General features: G+C 46.7%; 1 protein-coding gene across 3 annotated transcripts in view; it reads left to right on the top strand.

The window, feature by feature from the left end:
* Nucleotides 1–24,109, top strand: part of LOC149365742 (dnaJ homolog subfamily B member 4-like) — a 64,695-nt gene extending 40,586 nt beyond the window's left edge. For 2 of the 3 annotated variants that reach the window (XM_089545627.1, XM_089545636.1), the window contains exons 2-3: nt 15,807–16,597; nt 21,227–24,109. In XM_089545627.1, coding sequence (XP_089401753.1) covers nt 15,812–16,597; nt 21,227–21,478 — 1,038 coding nt within the window. In that variant the 5' untranslated portion in view covers nt 15,807–15,811 and the 3' untranslated portion in view covers nt 21,479–24,109. Of the gene's footprint in view, nt 1–99; nt 5,933–15,806; nt 16,598–21,226 lie in introns of those variants that run through there. The other variant, XM_089545643.1, reaches the window with a different exon arrangement.
* The last annotated feature ends 403 nt before the right edge of the window (nt 24,110–24,512 follow it).

Raw genomic sequence — 24,512 nt, 5'->3', positions numbered from 1 at the left:
GAGAAGAAGGGCTCTTTAGGATGGCGAACTGACTTCTAGTCGAAAGGTAGCCTGTGATCCATATAAGTATCTCGTCGTTTTTTTATATAATAGGTCAGTTTATATATTCATTCGTTATGTGATACCTTATCGAAGGCCTTGCGAAAATCCGTGAATATGGGGTCGAAGTCGTGCGCATTCTCAACTAATTGAGTACTTGAAGAAATCTCGCGCCTGAAACCATGCTGAACATTTGTTCAGCATGGTTTTGTTCAGCACGCCAGGGAATGGTTCGTGCGTTTCTTTAGAGAGTTAGCTCGCATTACTCAAGGTCGCGTTAACATGAAACACAAGGTTTTTCAAGTGGGACAAGTGGATGGTACCATTGGTACACAGATTGTGCACCGCTTATTTGGCGTAGAATATTCGGGCCGCCGTGGTGGCTCGCTGGTTGTGGTGCTCGGCTGCTGACCCGAAAGACGCGGGCTCGATCCCGGCCGCGGCGGTCGAATTTCGATGGAGGCGAAATTCAAGAGGCCCGTGTACTGTGCGATGTCAGTGCACGTTAAAGAACCCCAGGTGGTCGAAATTTCCGGAGCCCTTCACTACGGTGTCTCTCATAGCCTGAGTCGCTTTGGGACGTTAAACCCCATAAACCAAACCAAACCAGAGTATTCGGAGTGGTATCAAACAATTCAGCGCGTTACTCTCCAATTCTGCTAATACAACATATCCCCAGTGCACGTTAAAGAACCCTAGGTGGTCGAAATTTCCGGAGCCCTTCACTACGGTGTCTCTCATAGCCTGAGTCGCTTTGGTACGTTAAACCCCATAAACCAAACCAAACCAAACCAAACCAGAGTATTCGGAGTGGTATCAAACAATTAAGCGCGTTACTCTCCAATTCTGCTAATACAACATATCCCCAGTGCACGTTAAAGAACCCTAGGTGGTCGAAATTTCCGGAGCCCTTCACTACGGTGTCTCTCATAGCCTGAGTCGCTTTGGGACGTTAAACCCCATAAACCAAACCAAACCAGAGTATTCGGAGTGGTATCAAACAATTCAGCGCGTTACTCTCCAATTCTGCTAATACAACATATCCCCTAAAATAAAAATTATAAAAGTTAATTAACGTATTAAGTTAATCAGCGAACTAATTAAAGTAGTTTGCCTCTTACATGGCGTCCGCCGTAGCCCTCAGTATAGTCCCAGGGTTAAAATAAATCTAAAGGGATTTACCTTTCCTTAAAAATTTTGGACCTTCTAAAAAAACACCCGGTATAGCTGCAGCACGCACGTCCTGCTTAAACATTTCCCAAGCGGCGAATAGCGGCATCTTGCTCGAGAAACAGGATTCCAGTTGCGAGCGGACACGAATGACAAATTCTTCATCATTGACTACTGAGCAGTTCAGCTTCCAAAGCGCCCATTTCGGCCAAAATTTTGAACAAACACTACCTCCGAGGCGAGCAACCACAAGTTATCAGAGAATGAAACTGGTACAGTGTCACAGACCAACCCTCAGGAGACGAGTGCGAAGGATGCATAAATTCGATCTAGGCGAGCGTGAGAATGGCCCGGAATGCGTGTGAACAAGCGGGAGTCAGGTGACGAACTTCCGGTATCAGTGAGCCCTGCATCTTCCGTAACAAGTGACAAAATTTCACCGCTCCCATCCCTAGGTGTATCGGGACCAGCTCTATCAACTGGGTCGCAGACACAATTAAAGTCACCCATTAGCACAACGTGCCGGTCACAGTCCAGTAAGTTGGCTATGTTTCCAAAAAGACTGATGCGCTCCGGTATCGTATTAAATGCATATACATTAATTAGTCGCCGTGGCTTCCCATAGAGCACAAAATCGCAGCATATCAACCGGCCCTCATTGTCGACATTATAGGTCAAGCCCGAACAATTAAGCGTCTTGCGCAGAAACAAACAGCAACCCGCCGACAAGCCCACAGCATGCGTCACGAGAACATTATATTCTGATAAAAAGGGCTGCAAGGCCACCTCGGCATCCTCCTCACTTTCAATTTTCGTCTCCTGGGCGGCGATAACATCAAGGTGCCTGCTGCAGAAAGGTCGGCGGAGTTGCGCCTGCCTCTGGCGAGACCTAAGGCCACGTACATTCATTGTTGTGAATACTAACTCTGCGGAAGCAGCCATGATGACTGTAACAAATTATGCCTACAGATCCATGTGCATGTCGGTAGAAGGCGAAGCCGCCTTAGAACCACCGCCAGGCCTCCCGGACCGCGAACGTCGGCACTTCTTGTGCATCGACGCTCGACGCCGACGGCGATGCGTGCAGCGCACCGGGTCCTCATCGTCGCTCGGTTCGGAAGCGCAGGACGCGCGCCGCTTCTGAAGCGGCTCGTCTGCGGAACCAGGTTCATCTTCCGCCGGAACAAGGCCCGGCTCCGGAAGCTGCTGGCCAGTAATGACAGGAGGAGAAGAAGTGTCCGCCGTGGTATCGTAGGGGCTTCAACGACGGCGACTGGTTCTCCACCAGCAGCAGAATTCGGCGCTTCACACCGAGGCGGCGCTGCATGGCCATCCGCCGGTTCTTTACGCTCCGCGGCAGCACTTTGGGGAACAATGGGCGTACTGACACTGGAAGGCTCAGCTACAGAAGCGACTGGCAAGTCCCCAGTCGCGTCAAGGACTTCTGTAGCGTCCATGATGTGCTCCTGTAGAGCGTCGTCAGGGGGCCGCACGCGATGCCGCAGCTTGTCGGCATACGTCACGACGAACTCCCGTGGTGTGGCCAAAACGCCGGCAGTCGTCACACCGCGGCGTGCGACAGTGCCGACGAATGTGTCCAAAGCGGTTGCAACGTAGACACAGAGGTGGTCTGCCAGGAATCAGAACAAGGCTCTGAATACCGCGCACAGTCAGCTTATGTGGAACGTCACTAACCCCGACTCCTTCAGCAAGAGACAGGACGACATCACGGCTTAGAGTCCTCATCTGCTCCATGTCAGAAACTTTCCAGTTTTCCGCCGAGATAGATGTCATCTTCTCGTACGCCTGGAGTGCCTCACGGGTGAAGCAATCTTCCAAGCGCTCGGGAAGCCACAAAAGCTTCACCTCCTTCGGTTCTGGGTCGACAACAACACAGCGACGGCTCTTCACCAACAGGTCGCCGCACGACACGAGCTTTTCTTTTGATTGCGCCGATTTGCAAGTCACCATCCAGACGTGAGACATCTGGAATTGTCCGATGGAGCTAATTTTTTTGAGGTCCACGACGTTTCTCAGCGAGTCTCTGAAATCTTGTGCCCTGTACGGGCGCCCGGCAAGGTCTGCATGCAGGAAAACGGAGTCGGTCACCAGCTTACCGGCTGGGAGTCGCGGCAGAACGATACGGTAGTCATTACTGCCGGCAAAAGCCTGAGCAGTACCTCGGCCAGAGGCCGACTGAACCTTTTGTGCGGAGAACACCGAGGAACATCGAGAACATCGAGGGTTCCGCCACGAAGGCTCAGGGTTTGAGGATGAATAAAGGCTCATCTAGTGAATGAATGGGTCTCATAAATAGAATGAAATGAATAAAAAAATAAAAGAAGAAAAAAAGAAGAAATAAAATAAAAAAAGAAAGCAAACAAAATTGTCAGTGCACGTTAAAGAATCCCAGGTGGTCGAAATTTCCGGAGCGCTCCACTACAGTGTCTCTCATAGCCTTAGTCGCTTTGGGACGTTAAACCCCATAAACCAAACCAAACCAAACAAATTCAATGAAAACAAAAATGAACAAAGGCGCGTCTAGTGAACACAGTGTCATCGTTCACTCCCAGCTTCCTCCCTTCTCGTTACGGCGAGGTTCAGGTGCTCACCGAGATATGCGAGACAGATACATTTCCTTTCTTCAAAAACCAAAATACCGACGAGCAAGGCGTACAGCCGAACGGGCGATGGCGTTCTGTGGACTCCCTGGCAGCGTTGCAAGACGCTGTCGCGTTCCACTCTTAGAGGCGAAATTTAACATCTTAACCACACATCAGTGACACAAGCAGCAACACCGCGCTTAAGACTTTCGCCTCACTGCACTTTAGGTCAGCAAAGTGCCCACTGAATTTTTTTCTTCTTCTCAAGGTGGCGTGAAAGACCCAAATAGAAGAAAAAACAACCACATGCCGCCAATGGGATCCGAACCCACGATCTTCGTATGTCGCATACGGTGCTCTACCAACTGTGCTATGGCGGCGACTGCCCAATTTTCTACCTTCGGGGGTATATATGATGCGTGCAAGCTAACCTTGAATGCGTTCACGAGCGCCACCCTCGTCCATAGCGGCGGACATGAAACGTTCTGTATCACCACAAGTGTGATCGAACTGTGAGGGCGGGCAGCTGTGTCAGAACCTTGTTATGATTCCTATGGTATCAAGACTGGCAGAAACCAGTCACTCGTTAAGCCTTGAGCAGACAAGGGTGCACTACCACCGCGTCGACCGAATACTTGTGATAAAAAATAAACTTCTTCCACTCCCCATCCTTGCGGCGAGTTACGCCTTATGAGCATGTGGGATGACTCTCGGCGTCATTTGAAAAAAAAAAAAAACTTTGCGGCAGCGCGTGTGTTTGATGTCACCGAAAAGTTTCTGATACCAGCGAAAGCAGTGAGAGCTCCTCTCTGGAAGGGAACCTCTGACGACGCCATCTCTGCTCCGATGTGTGCTGGGCTGTTCCTATATCCTTATTTGCCTGTTTTTGGCTCGGATCTTCCATTCGCCGGCTATACGTCCAGCCCACCGTTTACCTTGATCTTTTATTCCGTCACAGCCAAAAGTTATAAGACGCTAGGCAAGGTCTGGAACACTCTGTTCATCCGTCCAGCCAATCGTTTACCTTGATCTTTTATCCCGTCACAGCCAAAAGTTCAGGAACACGTTCCTGGACTTTTCTTTTATAAGACGCTAGGCAAGGTCTGGAACACTCTGTTCATCAGTCCAGCCCATCGTTTACTTTGATCTTTTATCCTGTCACAGCCATCCCAAAGCCGTCTAGCCCCAGCGCGTCCATACCATAACATTCCAAAAATATTTTTTTTCTCCGTACAGCCCTGGACTGGAACGACCTTCCCGGCCACATCGCTTTCTTAGCAGATCTTTAGCGATTCAGACTGCCATCGGAAATCATTTTTTTAATAACTGCCGGACTCCTCACCCACCCCTCATGTAATACCCCTTAAATGAGGTCTTTCAGGACCTAATAAATATAAAATATATATGAATAAATAAAGTGTTTTCATTTGCAACGGTATGCGCATTCCATGACACCGCCGCGATAGAAGCCCAGGGAATGCACTAACCAAAGTACGCAAATGCCGCGAAAAGAGGAATGCAGCGAAATAAAGCTGCACTCCGTCTCTCGTGTCTCTCCATGATCGTGCCTCTCTGTCTCTCCACTGTGCAACCAGATCCATTTCCGTCTTCACCCTCGCCAACCAGCTCGATGTAGATCGTCTAGGGAGAGACAACAGCTGCCCCTTTATCTTATCAATAGCTCCTTTACCTCTGAAAAGATATCTCTGCATCGTCAGCCGACCGCCGCCATACATGCACCTCTTTTTGCACACAGCAAAGCTCAGGTACTCCAGATAAGCCTGCTCATCATTGTACGCGACCCATTCTTTGCCAATTCCGCAACCATACTCGAGCCCCGTCTGCGCGCGCGCTGCGTCTCTTATCGCAGTTAGCATGATCGCCGCTAGGGCCGCTACAGAAGGTGAATATCGTGTCGTACACGCAGTCCAATCTTGCCGAACTTTCCCGCCTGAGCTGCTGGTGATATCAGCGAGAAGCCGCATTTTGCAGTCGCGCACAAAGTCGTTACGGCACGGAAGAAATAGTTCTGAAATTGTTGTAACCTGTGGCGCGTTACTGGTTTACTGGACTCGTTGAATCGCCGCTTCTTGTTGACTAAAATAGAAACGAAAAATAAGGTAAGCCGTCGTTTATTGTCTCCCTTTACTTATTTTCCCCAGATTGCTGGCGCACTTATCCTACGGACTTTGCATTTCCTACCATTCTGTGTTACCTCGGCAAGAAATTAAACGGGACCTTAATACATTACTACAATGCATGGGACTAGCCGGCTTGCTATCCCTCGGGATAGCAGCTTTTTCGCTGTGTAACTACAGGCTGCTAAGAACCTAAGAGAGCAGGCATTACTGATCAAGAAAGGTAGAGTTGTGCTGAGTATGGATGGATCAGATGTCACGGTTTCGGGTGCCTTGTGCGTGATCATCTTAGACGTGTAGGCTTCTTTCTCTGCTACGGTATAGTTTCGGAATGCCTAAGCAATGCTCTCTAATCAACGGCGATTTTCAGACTCAAATCAGCAGCAACCCGCTCGCTCCGCGATTAACTCGACCTAAATCTGGAGAAGAGCACTCGCCCCGAATCTGCAAATGGAACATTCATGCCCAGGACGAGCAGCGACCACAGAATAATAAGCTCTCTAATAACCTTGGACGTGAAAACGGAACGAAAGAAACTAATGAACAGGAAGCCCATTAACGAGTTAATGGTTCGGAAGAAAGCAGAGGAATTCAGGATATTGTAGCAGAGAACGAATTTGGCTTTAACTGAGGACGACGACCGTAATGTTCAAGCAATAAAAGATAATCTCACAGCTATCATTAGGGAATGCGCAGTAGAAGTAGGCGGTAGGATAGTGTGACAAGATACCGGCAAGCTACCTCAGAAGACGAAAGATATAATTAAGAAACGCCACAGCATGAAAGCGTCTTGCGCTATATACAGAACTGCCAGAGCTATCAAAGTTAATAAACAAGCGCAATGCAGCCGACATAAGGAAGTTCAATATCGAGAGAATCGAGCATGCTCTAAAGACCAGATCTAGCCTAAAAGTGATGACGAGGAAACTAGGCCTAGGTAAAAACCAGATGTATGCGTTAAGAGACAAAAGAAGGCAATGCCATTAGGAGGAGGAGGAGGATATAGAAGAGGAAAGGCAGGGAGGTTAACCGAAATAATAATCGGTTTGCTACCCTGCACGGAGGGAAGGGGGTGAGGGGATAAAAAAAAAAGATAGAGTAGCCGAAGAGTTCAACACAAATCTATACAGTAGCCAATGTAATCAAAACGTTAATAAGAGAGGCAATAGCGCACAGCAACTGGACATCCCGCCAGTACAGAAAGCCTTAGGAGCAATGAAAAGGGGGTAAAAGAGCTGGTGAGGATCAAATAATAGCAGATTTGTTGAAGGACGGAGGGCAGATTGTGCTATAAAATCTAGCCACCCTGTATAAGCAATGCCTTATGGCCTCGAACGTGCCAGAAGCTTGGAAGAGCGCTAGCATTATCTTAACTGATAAGGAAGAAGACGTCAAAGACTTGAAGAATTAAAGACTGATCAGCTTACTGTCCGTTGCATGCAAGGTATTTACTAAGGTAATCGCTAATAGAGTCAGGGCAATCTTAGACTTCAATCAACCACATCACCACAAGGCAGGCTTTCGTAAAGGATACTCGACAATAGAACACATTGTCGAGTATCACACATATACATATACATATACATATACATATACATATACATATACATATACATATACATACATCATACATATGTATGATGATGCATGATGTATGAGAGGTGAATCATCATACATATACATACATAATGTATGATTCACCTCTCCTGCCTTCAACCATTTGAGAGCCTATATATCTGACTGTATGGTTAGAAATGATGATTATTTATTAACAGTGCATTGTGCTTCTTTGTCTATGTGCCTGTGTTTGGGGCATGTACTCTCACATAGCGTATTTGCTTTGTAACCTTGTTTATTTTGTTATTATATTTTCTTGTTGTAATTTTTAACTTCACCATTGTTGCTGATCCTAAGGCATAGTACTTACTAACAAATCTATTTACCCTCTCCTGCGTGGACCGATTCGGTCTGCAGTATTCTGTAAATAAATTAATGAATAAATAAATAAATAACTCACACTATCAATCAAGTGATAAAAATGCGCATATTATAACCAGCCTCTATATATAGCCTTCAATGATTACGAGAAAGCATTCGACACAGTGGAAACCTCAGCAGTCATGCAGGCACTGCGGAATCAGGGTGTGGAATGTGAAAATACTGGAAGATATCTATCAGGACTGCACAGCTACCATAGTCCTCCATAAAGTCAGCCATAAAATTCCAATAAGGGAGACTGTCAGGCAGGGAGACATGATCTCGCCAATGCTATTCACCGCCTGTTTACAGGAGGTATTTCGAGCCCTGAATTGGGAACAGTTGGGGATAAAAGTTAGCGGAGAATATTTATGTAATCTGCGATTCGCTGATGACATTGCCCTACTGAGTCACTCAGGTCATTAACTGCAAAGCATGATCCATGAGTTAGACAGGCAGAGCAGAACGGTGGGTCTAAAAATTAACATGCATAATACCAAACTAATGTTCAACAGTCTAGCAAGGCAACAGCAGTTCACAGTTGGTAGCAAGGTGCTGGAAGTGGTAAGGGAATGCGTCTACTTAGGGCAGGTAGTGACAGCTGATCCGGATCATGAAAGGGAAATAACGATGAATAAGAATGGGATGGAGCGCATATGGCAGGTTCTCTCAGATCATGATCGGCAGTTTACCAATATCTCTGAAGATAAAAGTGTACAACAGCTGTATCTTACCGTTAAACACCTATGGGCTAGAAACGTGGAGGCTGACGAAACGGTTGTGTTCAAATTAAGGACAACGCAGCGAGCTATGGAAAGAAAAATGATAGGTGTAACGTTAGAGCGGAAGCAGGCAGAGTGGGTGAGGGAACAAGCGCGGGTTAATGACGTCATAGTCGAAATCGAGAGGAAAAAATGGCTTTGGGCAGGGCATGTAATGCGAAAGCAAGATAACCGCTGGTCCTTACGGGTAACGGAGTGAATTCCAAGAGAAGACAAGTGTAGCAGGTGGCGGCAGAAAGTTAGGTGGGCGGATAAGATGAAGTTTGCAGGGATACGAGGGCCCAGGCGGATAAGATAAAGAAGTTTGCAGGGATACGAGGGCCGCAGGCGGATAAGATAAAGAAGTTTGCAGGGATACGAGGACCGCAGCTGGCAAAGGACAGGGTTAATTGGAGAGACATGGGAGAGGCCTTTTTCCTGCAGGGGGCGTAGTCAAGCTGATAATGATGATGATGATGCTCGGGGCGGAGCAAGCCGGGGGCGCTCAAGCGAGTCTTGCGCACACATGTACATTGTGTGGTAAATCGATAGAAACCATTGATTATTTTTTTTGTCATAATGTGGCAGTATTCATCGAGATTTCGGTAAAGGCACAGTCACTTTCCCTGCGGTCCTATATTTTAGAGACGAGCGAACGCAATGTCAATGAATCTGCCTCACATGTGTTAGCAAGAAGCCATATGAAGACTGATGGCTCAAAGACAAGATTGTAAAGTAAGGATACATGTTCAGCATTAAAAATTTTTCAGACTCAGTGAACAGAATTTGTATTTAAAGAAAAATGGCCAATTTAGAGGTATCACAATTAAGTTTGATCGATTGTTAAGAGAAATACAAAGAAAAATATCGAACATAGTGGCAACTGCCGCCACACCGTTTGAAATGGGACGCTCCATCCGTCCGTCCATCCACCAGAGAAAATACCCAGCATTCCTTGTGCTGTATATTAAAGGGATACTGAGGCGGTTATCGAATCAGCTAATTTTTTAGGGTTTTTAAATAGTGTCATTGCTGAGCCCGTCTGTGAAATTATTTTTTCGATTTTGGCTAAAACAGTGGCGCAATCACCAATTAAAAACGCGATGTTCAAATCTCCCGCGCCCCGCGCGAGCGTAGGAGAGGAGAACAGCGGAGAGGGAAACCTCATCCATGTCGGCCAACGTGACGTCACGTTGAGGAGCCGGGGATACTTCGGCGCACCCGAGCGAGCTTTCAGCGCGTGTTGTTTCTCGTGCTGCATGCGTTGTGACGTACAAAGCGTGTCAGCTGACCTTGAGAATCAGATTCAACACGACGTACTACTCTGCGTTTGTGTCCATGAACAAATACGGCCGAGACTGTGTCGTCTTCCAATGTTTTCCGCCATAAGCTCGCAGCGCAAGCGCTCGCTGCTGTGACGAAGAATTCAAGCTGACCAAAGCAAGCCTACTCTGCTCGAAGCACTTTCGTAAGAGCGGCTACATGCAGAGCTTGTCCCTAATGTGACCTCTGGAGATTTCTGTTGAAAAGGCGCGGCTGAACCATGACAGTTCCTTCGATTTTCTCGCGCATGAGAGGCGTGTCACCATTCCGAAGAAGCGCCTCTTTTAAAAGTAGAAACATGCTCACTTAGCCCCTGAAGAAACCTTATAGACGCTTAAGCATGTGTCGCTCTCCTCAGCTTAGGTGGGGCCAGACCACCTGAGACGTGCTCAGCAAGGCTCGGTTAGTGATCTTATACTTGGTTCGACGTGCCCAAGCAAGCAAGCAAGCAAGCAAGCAGAGCAAAGCACAATAAAGCAAAGCAAGCAAGCATCAAAGCTCTTCATATGCGGCATCTCGTTTAATCGTAGCTAAGCGATTAAAATGAAAGCGTTCGACGTTGATTTCTGATGCAAATTTATGAGAGAAATGAATGCTAACCGAGTTTTTGCAAAAAAACACTGCAACCTTAATAGGTTTCTTCATGAAGTTGTGGCAGCGGGCGAGTTGCAGCTAGCTTGGCTTTTAAACACACATATAGTTGGCAACTACTTCACTGAACTTAAACTGCAAATCTAGGAAGGGCGAACGTTTCCGAGGCAGCGATTAATATTTTCTGGCATCTGCTGAACGCGCCACGAGTGAAGCAGCAGCCTTGTGCGCGTATTTGGCTTGGTTTCCAGCGCAATGATTGCGTCACTATCTTGTGGTCACATGCCTCGCAGTGCTTGGCCACTGTGCTTCGCTAATTTTGACATCAACTTTGTGCTCCTTCATCGTTTCCTTGAAATACTTTCTTGCCCCAAACTGCAACGCCGGGTACTGAGAACAGGATTGTTCGTACACAGTGCTTTGGGCCTTTTCCTTAGGATGACGCTCTTCCGGGCGAGCCAGGAGGCGTCCGGTGGTGGTAATTGACTTGAGTATTGTTCGCACCCCTTCCTTTCCGAGAATACGAGCCGAGGTTGTGCTGGCACCTTTTACGCATGGTCTGCATCACGTCTTTGACGCTGGCGTATGCTTGTGCTAGGCGTAGAATTTTTTGCTTGTGTCTTTTTTGGTTTCAGGCGATACGTGGAATGAACAAACTGTAGTATCCTTTTCTTCGGAGGTCATTAAAAATATAGTCGCCGTATTCACTTTTACAACGACCCGGAAAGCTGCGATCTGCACTCAACGCAGCGCCGGATCCGCATCGGCAGCTTCTCCAGTCCTCAAAGTGGCGTCACGACCTCTCTTGACCAATCACGGGCGGCGGCGCGCCGCGCGGCGTGCCCCGCGGCACAGGCCGCATATTTCGGCTAAAAAAGACAATTTGTGCTTGTTTTTGACTTATTTGGATGCGATATTCCAGTATACAGCATGAAAAACTATAGGACGCCGCTGCCAGCCCGATTTTCAAAAAAAGTGCTTCAGTCTCCCTTTAAGGCGAAAGCTTCTTCCTCCATCTTCCTCGCTCTTGTTACGGCGAGGTTGAAGTGTCCACCGAGGTATGCGAGACAATTTACCGGCGAGCAAGGCGCGGAACCGAACGGGCGATGGCGTTCTGTGGACTCCCTGGCAGCGTTGCAAGACGCTGTCGCGTTTCACCCTTAGAGGCGAAGCTTAACATCTTAACCACACATCAGGGACAGAAGCAGCAACACCGCGCTTAAGGCTTCCGCCTCACAGCACTTTAGGTCAACAAAGTGCCCCCCTGAATTTTTTGTGATACTTTTAACTCCTTTCCCTCTGTCCATGAGAGGCCGCACACGACACGCACTATCGTATGGGCAACTGCCTGTCTTTGCCTTGCGCGTCTCCGACTACGGCGCTTGGATGTAAATAGATTATTATTATTAAGGTGGACGCCTTTAATGCCTCATCGTTGAAAGCAGGAGTTGTTGACAGAAATGTCACGCTTTTCAGTTGGTCGAAACGGTCATGACGTCACAGTCCGCGAATTTCAAAAGGGGCCAATTGAACTTTGGCTAGTAACCATGCAACCAATTAAAGAGATCGTTAGTGATGCTCCAAGTAAGTGGGAATGAGTTTAGTTATTTGCTTAATTACCCAATTAACCTTTCTTATCAGGCCAGATAAATAAATAAAACTGAGTAGGAAATTGGTCGAGTTCGGGAATCGAAGCCCGCTCTCCGGAGTGCGAGACGAGCATGCTAACCACTCCGCCATGCCAGCTCGATGGTTTCGAATGAACAAAGGCGCGCCTACTGAATACGGCGTCTTCGTTCACTCCCATCTTGCTCCGTTCCCGTTAAGGCGATGTTCAGGTGTCCACCGAGGTATGCGAGACAGATACATTTCCTTTCCTCAAAAACCAATTTACCGACGAGCAAGGCGCAGAGCCGAACGGGCGATGGCGTTCTGTGGACTCCCTGGCAGCGTTGCAAGACACTGTCGCGTTCCACTCTTAGAGGCGAAGCTTAACATCGTAACAACACACCAGTGACACAAGCAGCAACACTGCGCTTAAGGCTTTCGCCTCACCGCACTTTAGGTCAACAAAGTGCCGCCTGCATTTTTATTATTATTATTATTATTATTATTATTATTATTATTATTATTATTATTATTATTATTATTATTATTATTATTATTTCGGCATTTTGGAATTCAGACTTTTTAATTATTAATACTCCTAAACGGAAGTTAAGGAAAACATTTCGTTATTATGTACCACGGAGTGTAACTAGATACAGGAAAGCAAGGCGCTGTGCTTACGTACCTGAAATCTTTAATGAATTACCGGATGAAATTTTTGCTGTAACTTCTATACGTGACCTAGAGATGCATCTGAAAGCCCTGTGTTGATCTTTGCATTCTTCTGTTCCAAGTGAAGTTACGCTTAAAATATGCGTTATTTCATTTAATTTATTCATTTTTTATTTTTATTTTGAAATATACTCTGGGTTTAGAGCTGAATTTCCGACTACTTATGCTGTTAACTTGTGTTTTCCAATATTTTTTTGTTTGCTCTCGCTTGGGTGTAACGAGAAGTGTTGCTATATTTATTGCCTTTTTGTACTCCTGGCCGTAACTGCCGGGCCCAGTCAAGTTTCTTGTTTGCATTGACGGGCCTGAACCATGCTGTATCATCTACAAAGTGGCAATAAACATTATTATTATTATTATTATTATTATTATTATTATTATTATTATTATTATTATTATTATTATTATTATTATTACAGATAAAGGACACATGTCCTTTATCTGTACTAGACTTCGGCAGATTGCTTGCATGTTGTACCGATTGCAATCACTTGTTCCTTTACGTGTAAAAAAAATGATCTTACACTCCTTAGCATATTCTGTCATACGATATGGTATAGCCTGTTTTTTCAATTGTTCATTGTTTTGGAAAAACAAAATTAATGGGCTACTCAAGAACATTCTTAAAAGTATTGCTTATAACACCAACCCCCCTGCACCTGGTATTACATTGTTTAAATATCTAAGACTTCCAGACTTTGACACCCTTTTTCTCTCCACCATTGTTCCCAAGTACTTTTGGAATACAGACTTTCGTCAGCGACGCAGCATCGGTAAAGTTTTACGTGCCGATACAGGTTTTGCGATACCTCCAATAAGAACACGTTACGGTAAAAGCCTTCGAAAATACTACATTCCCCTGACCTTTAATGACCTTCCTGGGACAGTATTACAACAAACTACACGATCCGGAATCAAAAGAGCTTTAATAAAACTTCAAAAATAGGTGGTGCATAGTGCTTTTGGTACGTATTTTATGATGTTTCGGAGCATCCGATATAGTTTTGTTCCTTTCTGTGTATGTGCACAATGGCATTGCTCAGTGTGGTCCTCTTTCCTTTTATTTTGTCTGACTGATTTATGCTAATACATTGAAAGTGTATTGAACTTAAAAAAAAAATATTTCTTTAACGTATTTATATGACACAATTATGAGTTTTCAGTGTGTACGCCAATAGCATATTTGGCTGTCTGTTAATCTGAACAAGCGCATACCATTTCTTTGTGAATTCAGATTCTGCCCCGCTGCCGGGCTCTGCCATACAAGCCATGCAGAGGCTTCGGCAGGCCCGGCAAGTTATCATGTGTATACTATGAGGACTAATAAAAATTATTATTATTATTATTATTATTATTAGACTAGACTATCGACATTCCGGACAAAAACAAAGCGGCGGCTTGCCGAGCACGTCAGAGGCGCATCTGATCTCGTTTCTTTATTGTGTTGTTTGGCTTCTTCCGTAACAAATAATATTTTTTAAAACACTGTTCAAAAAAAAGGTAAAATAAACTGTGAATGCTTTTTTTTATATATTTCATTTTGCGTGAATAAATCAGCGTGGAGCTGATTTATGGGTCACCTTTCAAGGTGCGGTCCCATTTCAATCATGTATTTCGTGGATATTTTTCGTCGAACAAATGGTGTTCATTAAAGTTCGCGTATGTAAAATTTCCCGCTTGGAGAAAGGGAAAGGGCCGACCTCTCCCTTCGGCCTCCACTTTTAAACCTTCCCCTTTATTTAGCCAGCCTGGAAACACAAATAAGTAGCTCTTCAGGAGCACATGCAAGCATGAAGGTATGGGTCAAGATGTAATAAAATTTCTAAAGAAATATTAGCGATATCAGAAAGTAGTCATTCTTTTTATTTCAAAAACCAATGCCCTGCTGTTCTATATGAAATCAGATAGTCTTAGAACAAGAAGCTACAAGATAAACTTTAACCACTGCGCTACAAAAGGAATTTTAACCAATGCGATGACACATGTGCAGTGTCTGGTAAATCGGTAAGAACAAAAGAGCATATTTTCTTCTAGAATATGGCAGTATTAACCAAGATCGCGAGGAAGGCGCATTCGGTATCCCCGATGCCCTATGGGTTCGAGATAACGAATGTAATCTGAACCTAACTGCGGACACACATTTGTAAAACATGGTTGAAGGATTGGTGGTTTCGATGCAAGGACAATGTCTTAAGGGTGCAAGCCCTTACAAAAAAAGTTTTAGACAGTCTATAGAGTGTCTATAGACTTCTGTCTATAAAGTCTACAGACTGTCTGTAGACAAATCCTAGGGAGCAGTCTATAGGCACTGCAAATGCCATTAGCAGTCTACAATCTATAGATTTATGGCCATACACTTTTAGTAGACTTTTGTCTATAGACAATCTATAGACTGTTAATAGACAAAAATAAATATCTACAGGAAGTTCATAGAGTAAATAAGAAGTCTATAGACTGTCCATAGACCATTTCTATAAGGCAGTTAAGGATTCAAGATTAGTATAGCACAGAAGCCCACCCAATTTGTGATTTAAAAATGCAGAAATTTGAGACAGCGGTTCCAAGTTCGACTGAATGTTTAGAAAAATTTTACGAAAAATGCCTAGCATGCTAGCACCCACCACCACCCCGTTTCAAAGGCGACACTGCTAACGTCCATCCACATCCATTCGACCATTCAGGAAAGCTGGGCATGTATTAAATACCGCTGCCCTGTAAAATGTTTCAGGGCTTAACCAAGACCCCAGTTGGATTATTTAGGTCCGGAGAACAGTCAAGTGTACCTTACAAAATACAAGCACAATAGAATTGACCTGTACCCAAAGGCCTAACATGCGTACTGCAGTCTTGCTTCATTATACTAGGTACCATGAGTGAAGACAGTCACGAGATCCTCGGCGTCAGCAGAAATGCCAGCCAGGCTGAAATAAAGGCGGCCTACCGGAAGCTCGTCTTGAAGTACCACCCGGACAAGAACAATAGTGCCACAGCTGCGAGTAAGTTCAGACAAGTAATGCAAGCGTACAATACGCTGAGAGGCACCGACGGCAGTCAAGCGACAAACGACAGTTCTGCGAGGTCCAAAGGACAGGCAAATGCAGACTGGAACTTCGGGTTTGGTGGCGGATGCTTTGGGCCTGGCAGCGCTAACAAGCCTTCTGCTGGACCATCGGGGAGAGCACAAAGCGAAAGATTCGGGTTCGGCACGAACTCCGCAAGGCAGTCGACCAAATACCAGTACGGGCCAGGCTTTAGCGCCCCGCACAATCCCAGTGCCAACCCTTTCGAAAAGTTCTCAGAAAATTCTGGAACATCGAACAGCACAGAGAAGAGCCACATGAAACAGGGCCCTGCCATCGAACATGACGTGTACGTGACACTGCTTGAGGTTGCCAATGGATGCACCAAGAAAATGAAGATCTCAAGAACGGTAATGTCACCGGATGGCCGGACTACCACGAGAGAGGAGATTTTAGCGTTCAACGTGAAGCCTGGTTGGAAAGCGGGCACCAGGGTAACATTCCACCGTGAAGGGGACCGGATTCCCGGCACCATCCCGGCGGACATCGTGTTCATCATACGCGACAAGCCACACCCGCTCTTCGAGAGGGAAGGGGCGAACATCCGCTATAAAAAAAGCATCCCGCTTTATGAAGTGAGTACCCTGTGATGGGCAGAGAGAACTTATAGAGCAAAAAAGGCACTGCAAAATGTACAATGTTTGTTGCTTACATCTACAGTGGTGTTTTTAGCGCAAAGGAAACTGAGGCAAAGAGCGCGAGTCACAAGCTTAACCGGCTTATGGCTTAACAGGCTTAACAATCTTAACTCATGCGTCCTCTGCTGGGGCACTAATCGCTATTCGCTTCTAAAAAGCCTTTTGGCATGTTTCAAAAAATCCAAGGCGAGCGTATCAGTTCTCCGTACATTTACAAATATCAAAATAGCGTTCTAAGCGCAGTCCTGAGGTACAGTCAGGGACAAAAGTCTCCGGACCACGTGTCCCTGTAACGTAGCCGATAGCTCTGCTATTAGTCGGCGGCTCGAGACCACACTTGTGGCGGTAAAAGTTAATTTTTTGTTCTTTCATCTCCACAAGTGCGGTCTCCAGTTGCTGTCTGATAGTAGAGCCATAAGCTTCGTTTGAGGAACACGTGGTCCGGAGACTTTTGTCCCAGACTATACAAACTACTCAGCAGATGGAAACGCCACACCATTATACGTACCCCTCAGGTTTCGTACCCATGCCTTTCCTGCCACGTTTATTTTTATTTTCTTAAAATTTTATTCCTTATTCACTATACAGACGTATGTCCGCTGTTTTCTCAAATAACTGTCGATGGTTGGTTTATGGAGTTTAACGTCCAAAAACGACTCAAGCTATGATAGCCGAGTTTGAATGTTTCGCAAATATTTCATAAACTTAAGTATTTCAATATGAAATGTTTCTTTTGGTCAGAAACGCCTTATTTCACATCGTAATAAACCCCATGGACAGTTCAAGACTATTTAAAGAATCCTAACTAATGCGTCTAGTTAATTATAAAAGGATACTTCCACATCCGAGGAGAAGCAACAACACTAAAGAAATTCTGCATCGCGCAAAGATTTACTCAGGTGGGAAATATTTCATTTAGTTATGAGCATTTGTCACTAGCAGGTGTAATGAACTTCATTGCTCACTTTCGATTTATGAATAAAGATTCCAGATAGGTTGGATGAGTATGGCCTCAGGATTCAACACAGAGAAGTGACTATGAACTAAACTGAAATACATTGTTGTTTAAGTAGCTCTATTAAAACATTGCTGATATTTGCACAGTATGAAGTAGTCACGTATTAACTTTTTGCACAGAGAGAGAGAGAAAAAAACTTTTAATTAGCATAGATTAATTCGCAGGAGCCGGGTGGTCGTGGCCCCTAGTCCGGGGCTCCGCTGGCGGCAGCTGACTTGCGGCCAAGCTGGATGATCCAGGCTGGCTGGTCCAGGCTGTCGCTGGTCAGGGCCTCCTCCCACTGCTCGTGTGTCGGGTGCGGCACTGTTTACGTTTTGTTCGCTTTGTCCAGGCACTCCCAAGATGTATGGTAGAGCGTGGGGCTGGCTCCGCACCAGGGACAGTAACTTGGGTGTGTCTGATCTTGTGTAAAATGTGAAGACTTGGATATGTGTTTTGTAGGATGGGGGTTTATTGCAGGCACTGGGACCTCAGGAGCAGGGCGGCAACAGTCCGTGGTCAGCGAAGGCGAGCACAGCACGCGCAGCGATGGCAATGCCGCCGCTAAGCAGAACGGTCGCAGAACGGGGGGTTTACAATTACCCCCGGGGAAAAGAGGAGCCAGCCTGGTGACTTAGGGAGCAGGCAGGATGGCTGGGTCGTAGAATGGCTTGAGGCGGAGGACATGAACAGTCTCGCGGCCACAGCGGCGGCGATCAGAAGACGGGACGAGAGGTTCGACTGTGTAATTAACTGGAGATGTACGCTCCAGGACACGGTATGGGCCATGGTATTTGGCAAGAAATTTTGACGACAGGCCCGGAGTATTTGTAGGAATCCAGAGCCACACAAGGAAGCCATCAGGGAAGTGTGGCATTGTTTGACTCAGGTCGTGGCGGGATTTCTATCTGCACTGGGTGTCAGTTGTGAGAGCACGGGCGATGCGGCGACACTCTTCGGCGTGCCGGGCGACTTCAGATAGTGGTGTATACTCGGACGCGTATGGTTGGTACGGCAGAATGCTGTCGATGGTAGCAGAAGGGTGACGGCCGTAAAGGAGAAAGAAAGGAGAGAACCCAGTAGTGGACTGCGTTGCGGTATTGTACGCATAGGTTACATACGGAAGCACAAGATCCCAGTTAGACTGGTTTGAAGAGAAGTGATCCATGGGTCGGAACGCTGTGCCGAAGGCATGGCGCTGATGTGAAGCATCAGTGAGGAGGCGTCGATGGGTCGGAAGCTGTGCCGAAGGCATGGCGCTGATGTGAAGCATCAGTGAGGAGGCGTCGAAGGTGGAAAGGCTGGAAATATTGGTTGGAAGTGGCCAGCGCGATAGAGCATCGGCATCTTGATGTTTGCGGCCAGTACGATACACGACGTGGATACCGTATTCCTGTAGGCGAAGGGCCCACCTCGCAAGGCGACCGGATGGGTCTTTCAGAGAGTAAAGCCAGCATAGCGCGTGGTGGTCGGTCACGACTTCACGGGCGGCCGTAGAGGTAAGGGCGGAACTTGTAAGGGCCCAAACTATTGCCAGACACTCTTTTTCACTGACCGAGTACTTAGATTCAGCCTGTATGATCGTGCGGCTGGCATAGGCAACGACGTATTCGGCGAAGCCAGATTTGCATTGTGCGAGTACGACGCCGAGGCCTGCCCTACTGGCGTCAGTATGGACCTCGGTAGGTGCGGTCGGGTCGAAATGGCGCAGTATCGGCGGGGCGGAGAGGATGCAACGCAAGGAATCGAAGGCGTCGTCACACACTTGGGACCACTGCGAAAGATCGGAACTGCCGGACAGAAGTTGTGTCAAAGGTGCAGCGATTGAGGAAAAGTTGCGTGTAAATCTACAGAAGTAGGAGCACAGACCTAGGAAGCTGCGCAGTTCTTTAATAGAAGTAGGTCGAGGGAACGCAGCCACAGCACGAAGTTTAGCCGGGTCCGGACGGACACCCCCCTTGGAAACAACGTGGCCTAAAATGTTAAGTTGGCGAGCGGCAAAATGGCACTTCTTTAAGTTGAGCTGGAGGCCGGCGTCAGAGAGGCAGGTCAAAACGTGCTTCAGGAGGTAGAGGTGAGTGTCAAAGTCAGGCGAAAACACGACAATGTCGTCGAGGCCGTCCTCATAAACCTAAGCCTCCCACCTGCACCCGTTGTCTCACTCTGGGACACCGCGCCCACCAGTGCCCCAGGACAGCGTTCCGGCCAAGTGCCGTCGCTGTGCTGCTCCTCTACCCGCCGACCCTTCCGCGCATGTATGTGCCCAGCCCTGGTGCGTTCATTGCCATGTAAACACCCACCCCTCCCTCGACCCCACTCGCCCCTTCCTCCTCGCTAAACAACCCGAATGTGCCAAAGCTGCATACCTCCGACACCTAGCTTCCTGGCTTGGTGCTACCGACAACTGTTTTCACAGCGTCCGCTGCTGTAAACGGACTTCAGCTCTCGCCAGCGAGAGCAGCAGCGCATTTACCACGATCTACAACAGCAGATCCATGTCTTGACTCAAACCCTCCAGGCAACCACCTCCTCTCTTACCTCCCAACTTACCAAGCTAAATGAGCACCTTGTGACGTTTACCACTCCCTCCTCCACCGCCCAGGTCGCCCTGTAGGCTGATCTTAATTGTCGGAACCACCACACAGGCACACCACACTAACTTGGTCCAGCCAGAGACTTCGGTTCTCCAGATTCTTACCACCCTCCAAGCACAATCCAAGCAGTAGGAATCCTTCACTTCTATGCTCTTGTCCGTGCATGAGTCACTGCCCCCGGCCAAAAAGAAGGAACGTGCGTACCCTCACGCGCCTCTACCTCTGCACCATCATAATGGCGTTTGGCGAGAACCTCGAGAGTGTACAGTGGAACTGTCGGAATCTTTGCCATAATAAGACCCCCTCCACCAGTATCTACTCACCCGCCCCTCCCTGTCCCATTTTCTCCATCTCCAAGAGACTCTGACGACCCGCACTATCCCAGGCTACCGCGCCTACCATGCCACTACGGCCACACCACTTGAGTATTTATGTAAGCAGCGATATGCTCGTCAAGCCACTTCACATCTCCTCCACCCTCCTGAAATATTTAGTTGGTGTGGTCTATTACCACCCTTCTTCCCGTATCTCACTCGCCCTTTTGTCTTTCTACAACCCCCCTGTCACTTCATCTTTATTCTCTGCTCTGGGAAAGTTCCTTCACTCTCTTCCTTCTACCTTCCATCTCCTCTTTGGTGGTGACTTTAATGCCCCTCACACACCCTGGGGCTACCCCCAATCGCTCAAACCAGGCTGCCTCCTCCATTGTCTGGCCCAGGAACGCCACCTCACCCTTCTTAATACTCCTGGCTCCCCTACTCGAGCGGGCACTGCCTCACAGCGCCACTTGACACCCGACCTAACTTTCTCTCGCGGTTTACTTTCCTTTCCCACAATAATGGCCAAGTACGTGCACTGTAGGCATAGTAATAAATGAATAAATGCATAAAAATAAAAATTTGCTGAAAGGTGCAGTAGGCTAGCTGCTCGAGAACGGTTGGAAACACATTTTTTTTTTACTTTCTTTTGTTACAGCTGTTGTACGATGGCGTCATGGTGCCGTCGCTGACATCACAGCCCATATTTGTGCAAAAGGGCGACATCGCCTTCAGGGGAAACAACCTGTGCGTTCCCGGTTATGGCTTACCTCATCCCAAGACCCCGTGGATCCGGGGTGACCTCCTCCTGAACGTCGACACCTGCTACACGCGCTGCATGCCAGAATTTGTGTTTGATGATTATTATGGAGATGAATATGAAGATGTAAACTTTCTTTATGGTTGGTGAAGAAGACTACTTTTACCCCTGCTGAAGAACAGACCAAGTTTCGGGACGAGTAGTACACCACCGAAGGTGTGACTTGAGCTCTCTCTCTGACCTGATGCAAGAGACAGAACTTGTCTTTTAGCCTTCGTGTCACAGATTGACACAAGGTCACAGATTGACACAAAATTCACTTCACTATTTTGATATTTAAAGGCAGGTGAATATGTATACTTTCTAGTGAATACTAAACTCGACTCAAGATGGAGATCGTGGTAATGGTAGTGGTGATGAGGATGACGATCATGGCGGTGGTGGCATATGGCGGTGGTGGTTGTTTTTATTATTATATTCCTTTATCTTTTGGGAGGACGAATAAAAAGGGAAAAAAAAACGAAATACATGTGGCTCACATTTATAGCTTCGGGACTCTGACTAATTGGTCGCGTGTAGTGCCCTAGCATTCTAAATTGGCAACGCGCTTCGAACCTGTCCGAAGGATGGAATACAGCCGTCCCAAAGCAAGTCCTGAACCGCACTGCATTCTGACAGTGCGCTGCGCATCTCCGGAGGGCTGCTACTCCGGCGACATCTTCCCTATGTGGGACCCCGGAGGCGCTTGAGCAAGAGACTGTATGGCACCAGAAATCGTCGGGTGTCGGAGGTCAATGCTCATTAGGGGTTTGAATGCCGACAGCCTGGCCATCATCTGTAATTCGGGCTGTGATGTATGGTGTGCACATTACTAACAATTCCAGTTTTTTTTCATGTTCCCACATGCCTTCGTTCAGGCTATTATTGAAAGAAACTGTAATCCTTATGTATATATGGAACAATGAGTTCTGCCTCCCGTATGTCCCCGCCAGAGTATTACGTCCACGCGACCGCTTTACCTTTGCCCAGAGTACGGACAAGATATGGTAAACGTGTCCGTGCCTTTTATGTACCAGATGTGTTGGACGACCTGCGAGATAATGTTTTATCTTTCAGCACTCGGAAAGAAGTGAAATCTGCTATCTTTGATTTGTATGTGTAATTTTGTTTCTTTTCTTTTTTTTCCCGCTTTTTTCCCCGTCCTTTCTTACTGCCCTTCCTTAGTTTTAGACTGATTCTTGTGCAGTATTTATTGACTGTGCCGTTCTCTGGCTTGCTCCATTCTGCCGAGCACTGCCCCACAAGCCCGTTGTTGGCTTGGGCAGGCTCGTATTTGTACAATGTCATTTTTCAAATAATTAATTTTTATTATTATCATTATTCGCACGCCGGCCAGCATTCAACTGGTCAAGAGGGCTGGCGGTGATCTGTTTGAAGTGAACGGGACCATTTGGAGAGCCGGCAGGGGAAAAAAACGCAGTTCCTTCCGTTCGCCACTTCCTTCGGACTAAGCAACCCTCGTTCGCGACGCTGTGGACATGAGCACGTGACCGAAGCCGACGGGAGGTCCCGGGCAGACCGGGAAAGCCGCAGGCGCCAGCGCTGAGAGTGGGACGAGGGAGACACCCCAGCATGGAAAGAGGGATCGCCCGAATGGACGGGGGAACAAGAAAATAGAGGCAGCAAAAAGACGAGCAAGGCCCGAGACGGCACCGCTGGGCAGTCGGTTCTAGTCGGTCTTGTTTCTAATCTCTGTGTTGTTCGCGCCCTTTCACTAGCTCTTTATTTCGAGGCCAACTTTCTCTACACTCAAGGTAGAGAGAAGGCAGGAAGGTGGGACTCTTGACAACAGAAAGGCAAACCCAGTCGAGACAAGTGTTCTAGAAACGTTGGCAAGCGGACTGAGTTTTGTCCTCCACCCTCGTTCATTTTGTTTTGTTTGTGTGTTTTTCTTAACCTCAGTGTGAAGTGCATTTTCCCGAATGTGTTTTCAGCGAACCAGGTGTGTGCATATTGTTGCATTTTTCCATTCGTTTTATTTCGCTTTTATTTTGTTTATTTTAGGTTTCCGTGAATAAATAGGTCTAGTTGGAGACTACATAGCTGCAGATTACACCCACGGAAATAAAAATACGCGTGGACTATTTGCTTTCGCCGATCACTACGTATCACTCCTCCGACGGCAGAGCGGCAAGCTGCCATGGGACTGGCTGAAAGGTTGGTCGACTCCTCCCACCATTTGCGGGGAATTTAAAAAAAAAAAGGCGGGAGCCTGACGTTAATGCGATTTAAATTAGGGAAATCGGCTGCACAGGGCAATAATTCGCAGTTTCCAAGAACGCTCGGAACGTGTAAATCGAGTTCCAGCGCTAAAAATGCGAGTTCAGATTCCTCTTCAGTGCACCTTTAGGAAAAGCGATCGTGCATGTCTGAGTAACTATCGTCTCATTTGTTTCCTCCCGTTTTTAGCAAAGTTATAGAAAAGCTGATACATACACGATTTCTGAACCATTTGAATTAATTTAACCTCATTTCTTGACATCAATTTGGCTTCAGACTAGGACTCCACTGAAATAACTGAAGATTTAATTGACCAGGGATTACTTGTTGCCGCCATATTCATTAATCTTATCTAAGCATTCGAATCCTTTACCCACCGCATTCTCCTACATAAACTTGAAGCGTTTGGAATCATGGGTCCACCCTTGCAGTTCATTAAAAGCTATCTTATTAACCGTCTTCAGCTTGTACAAATAAATGACAGTTTTTCATTCGCAAACACTACTAACATGGGAGTTCCTCAGGGATCAATTTTAGGACCTTTATTATTCTTGTTATATATAAACGACTTATCCAGTGTGCTTCATTATTCTAAAAGTATTTTGTACGTGGATGACGCTACAATTTTTACTTCTGATAAAACCACTATAGCTCTTCAGCAAAAATTTAACACTGATTTAAGCAAAGTACATGCTTTGTGTTCGAAAAACCTACTGCGTATCAATCCTGAGAAAACATTTATATTTCATTCGCCTCAAATTGCAACCACTGCTTCTTCATCATTGTTACTTAACCGTCATGCCATACCCGTTTCCTTTAGAACTGAATTTATTGGTGTAATCGTGGGCAAACATCTGAAATTATACAACCATGCGCAATCCCTGCTAGAAAAAAAAATAAACAG

This window comes from Amblyomma mixtum, chromosome 1 (assembly GCF_055824585.1).
Source record: "Amblyomma mixtum isolate Tamu chromosome 1, ASM5582458v1, whole genome shotgun sequence".
NCBI classification, from domain to species: domain Eukaryota; kingdom Metazoa; phylum Arthropoda; class Arachnida; order Ixodida; family Ixodidae; genus Amblyomma; species Amblyomma mixtum.
The sequence above is the reverse complement of the archived record's forward strand: the minus strand, read 5'-3'. Positions and strand labels throughout refer to the sequence as shown.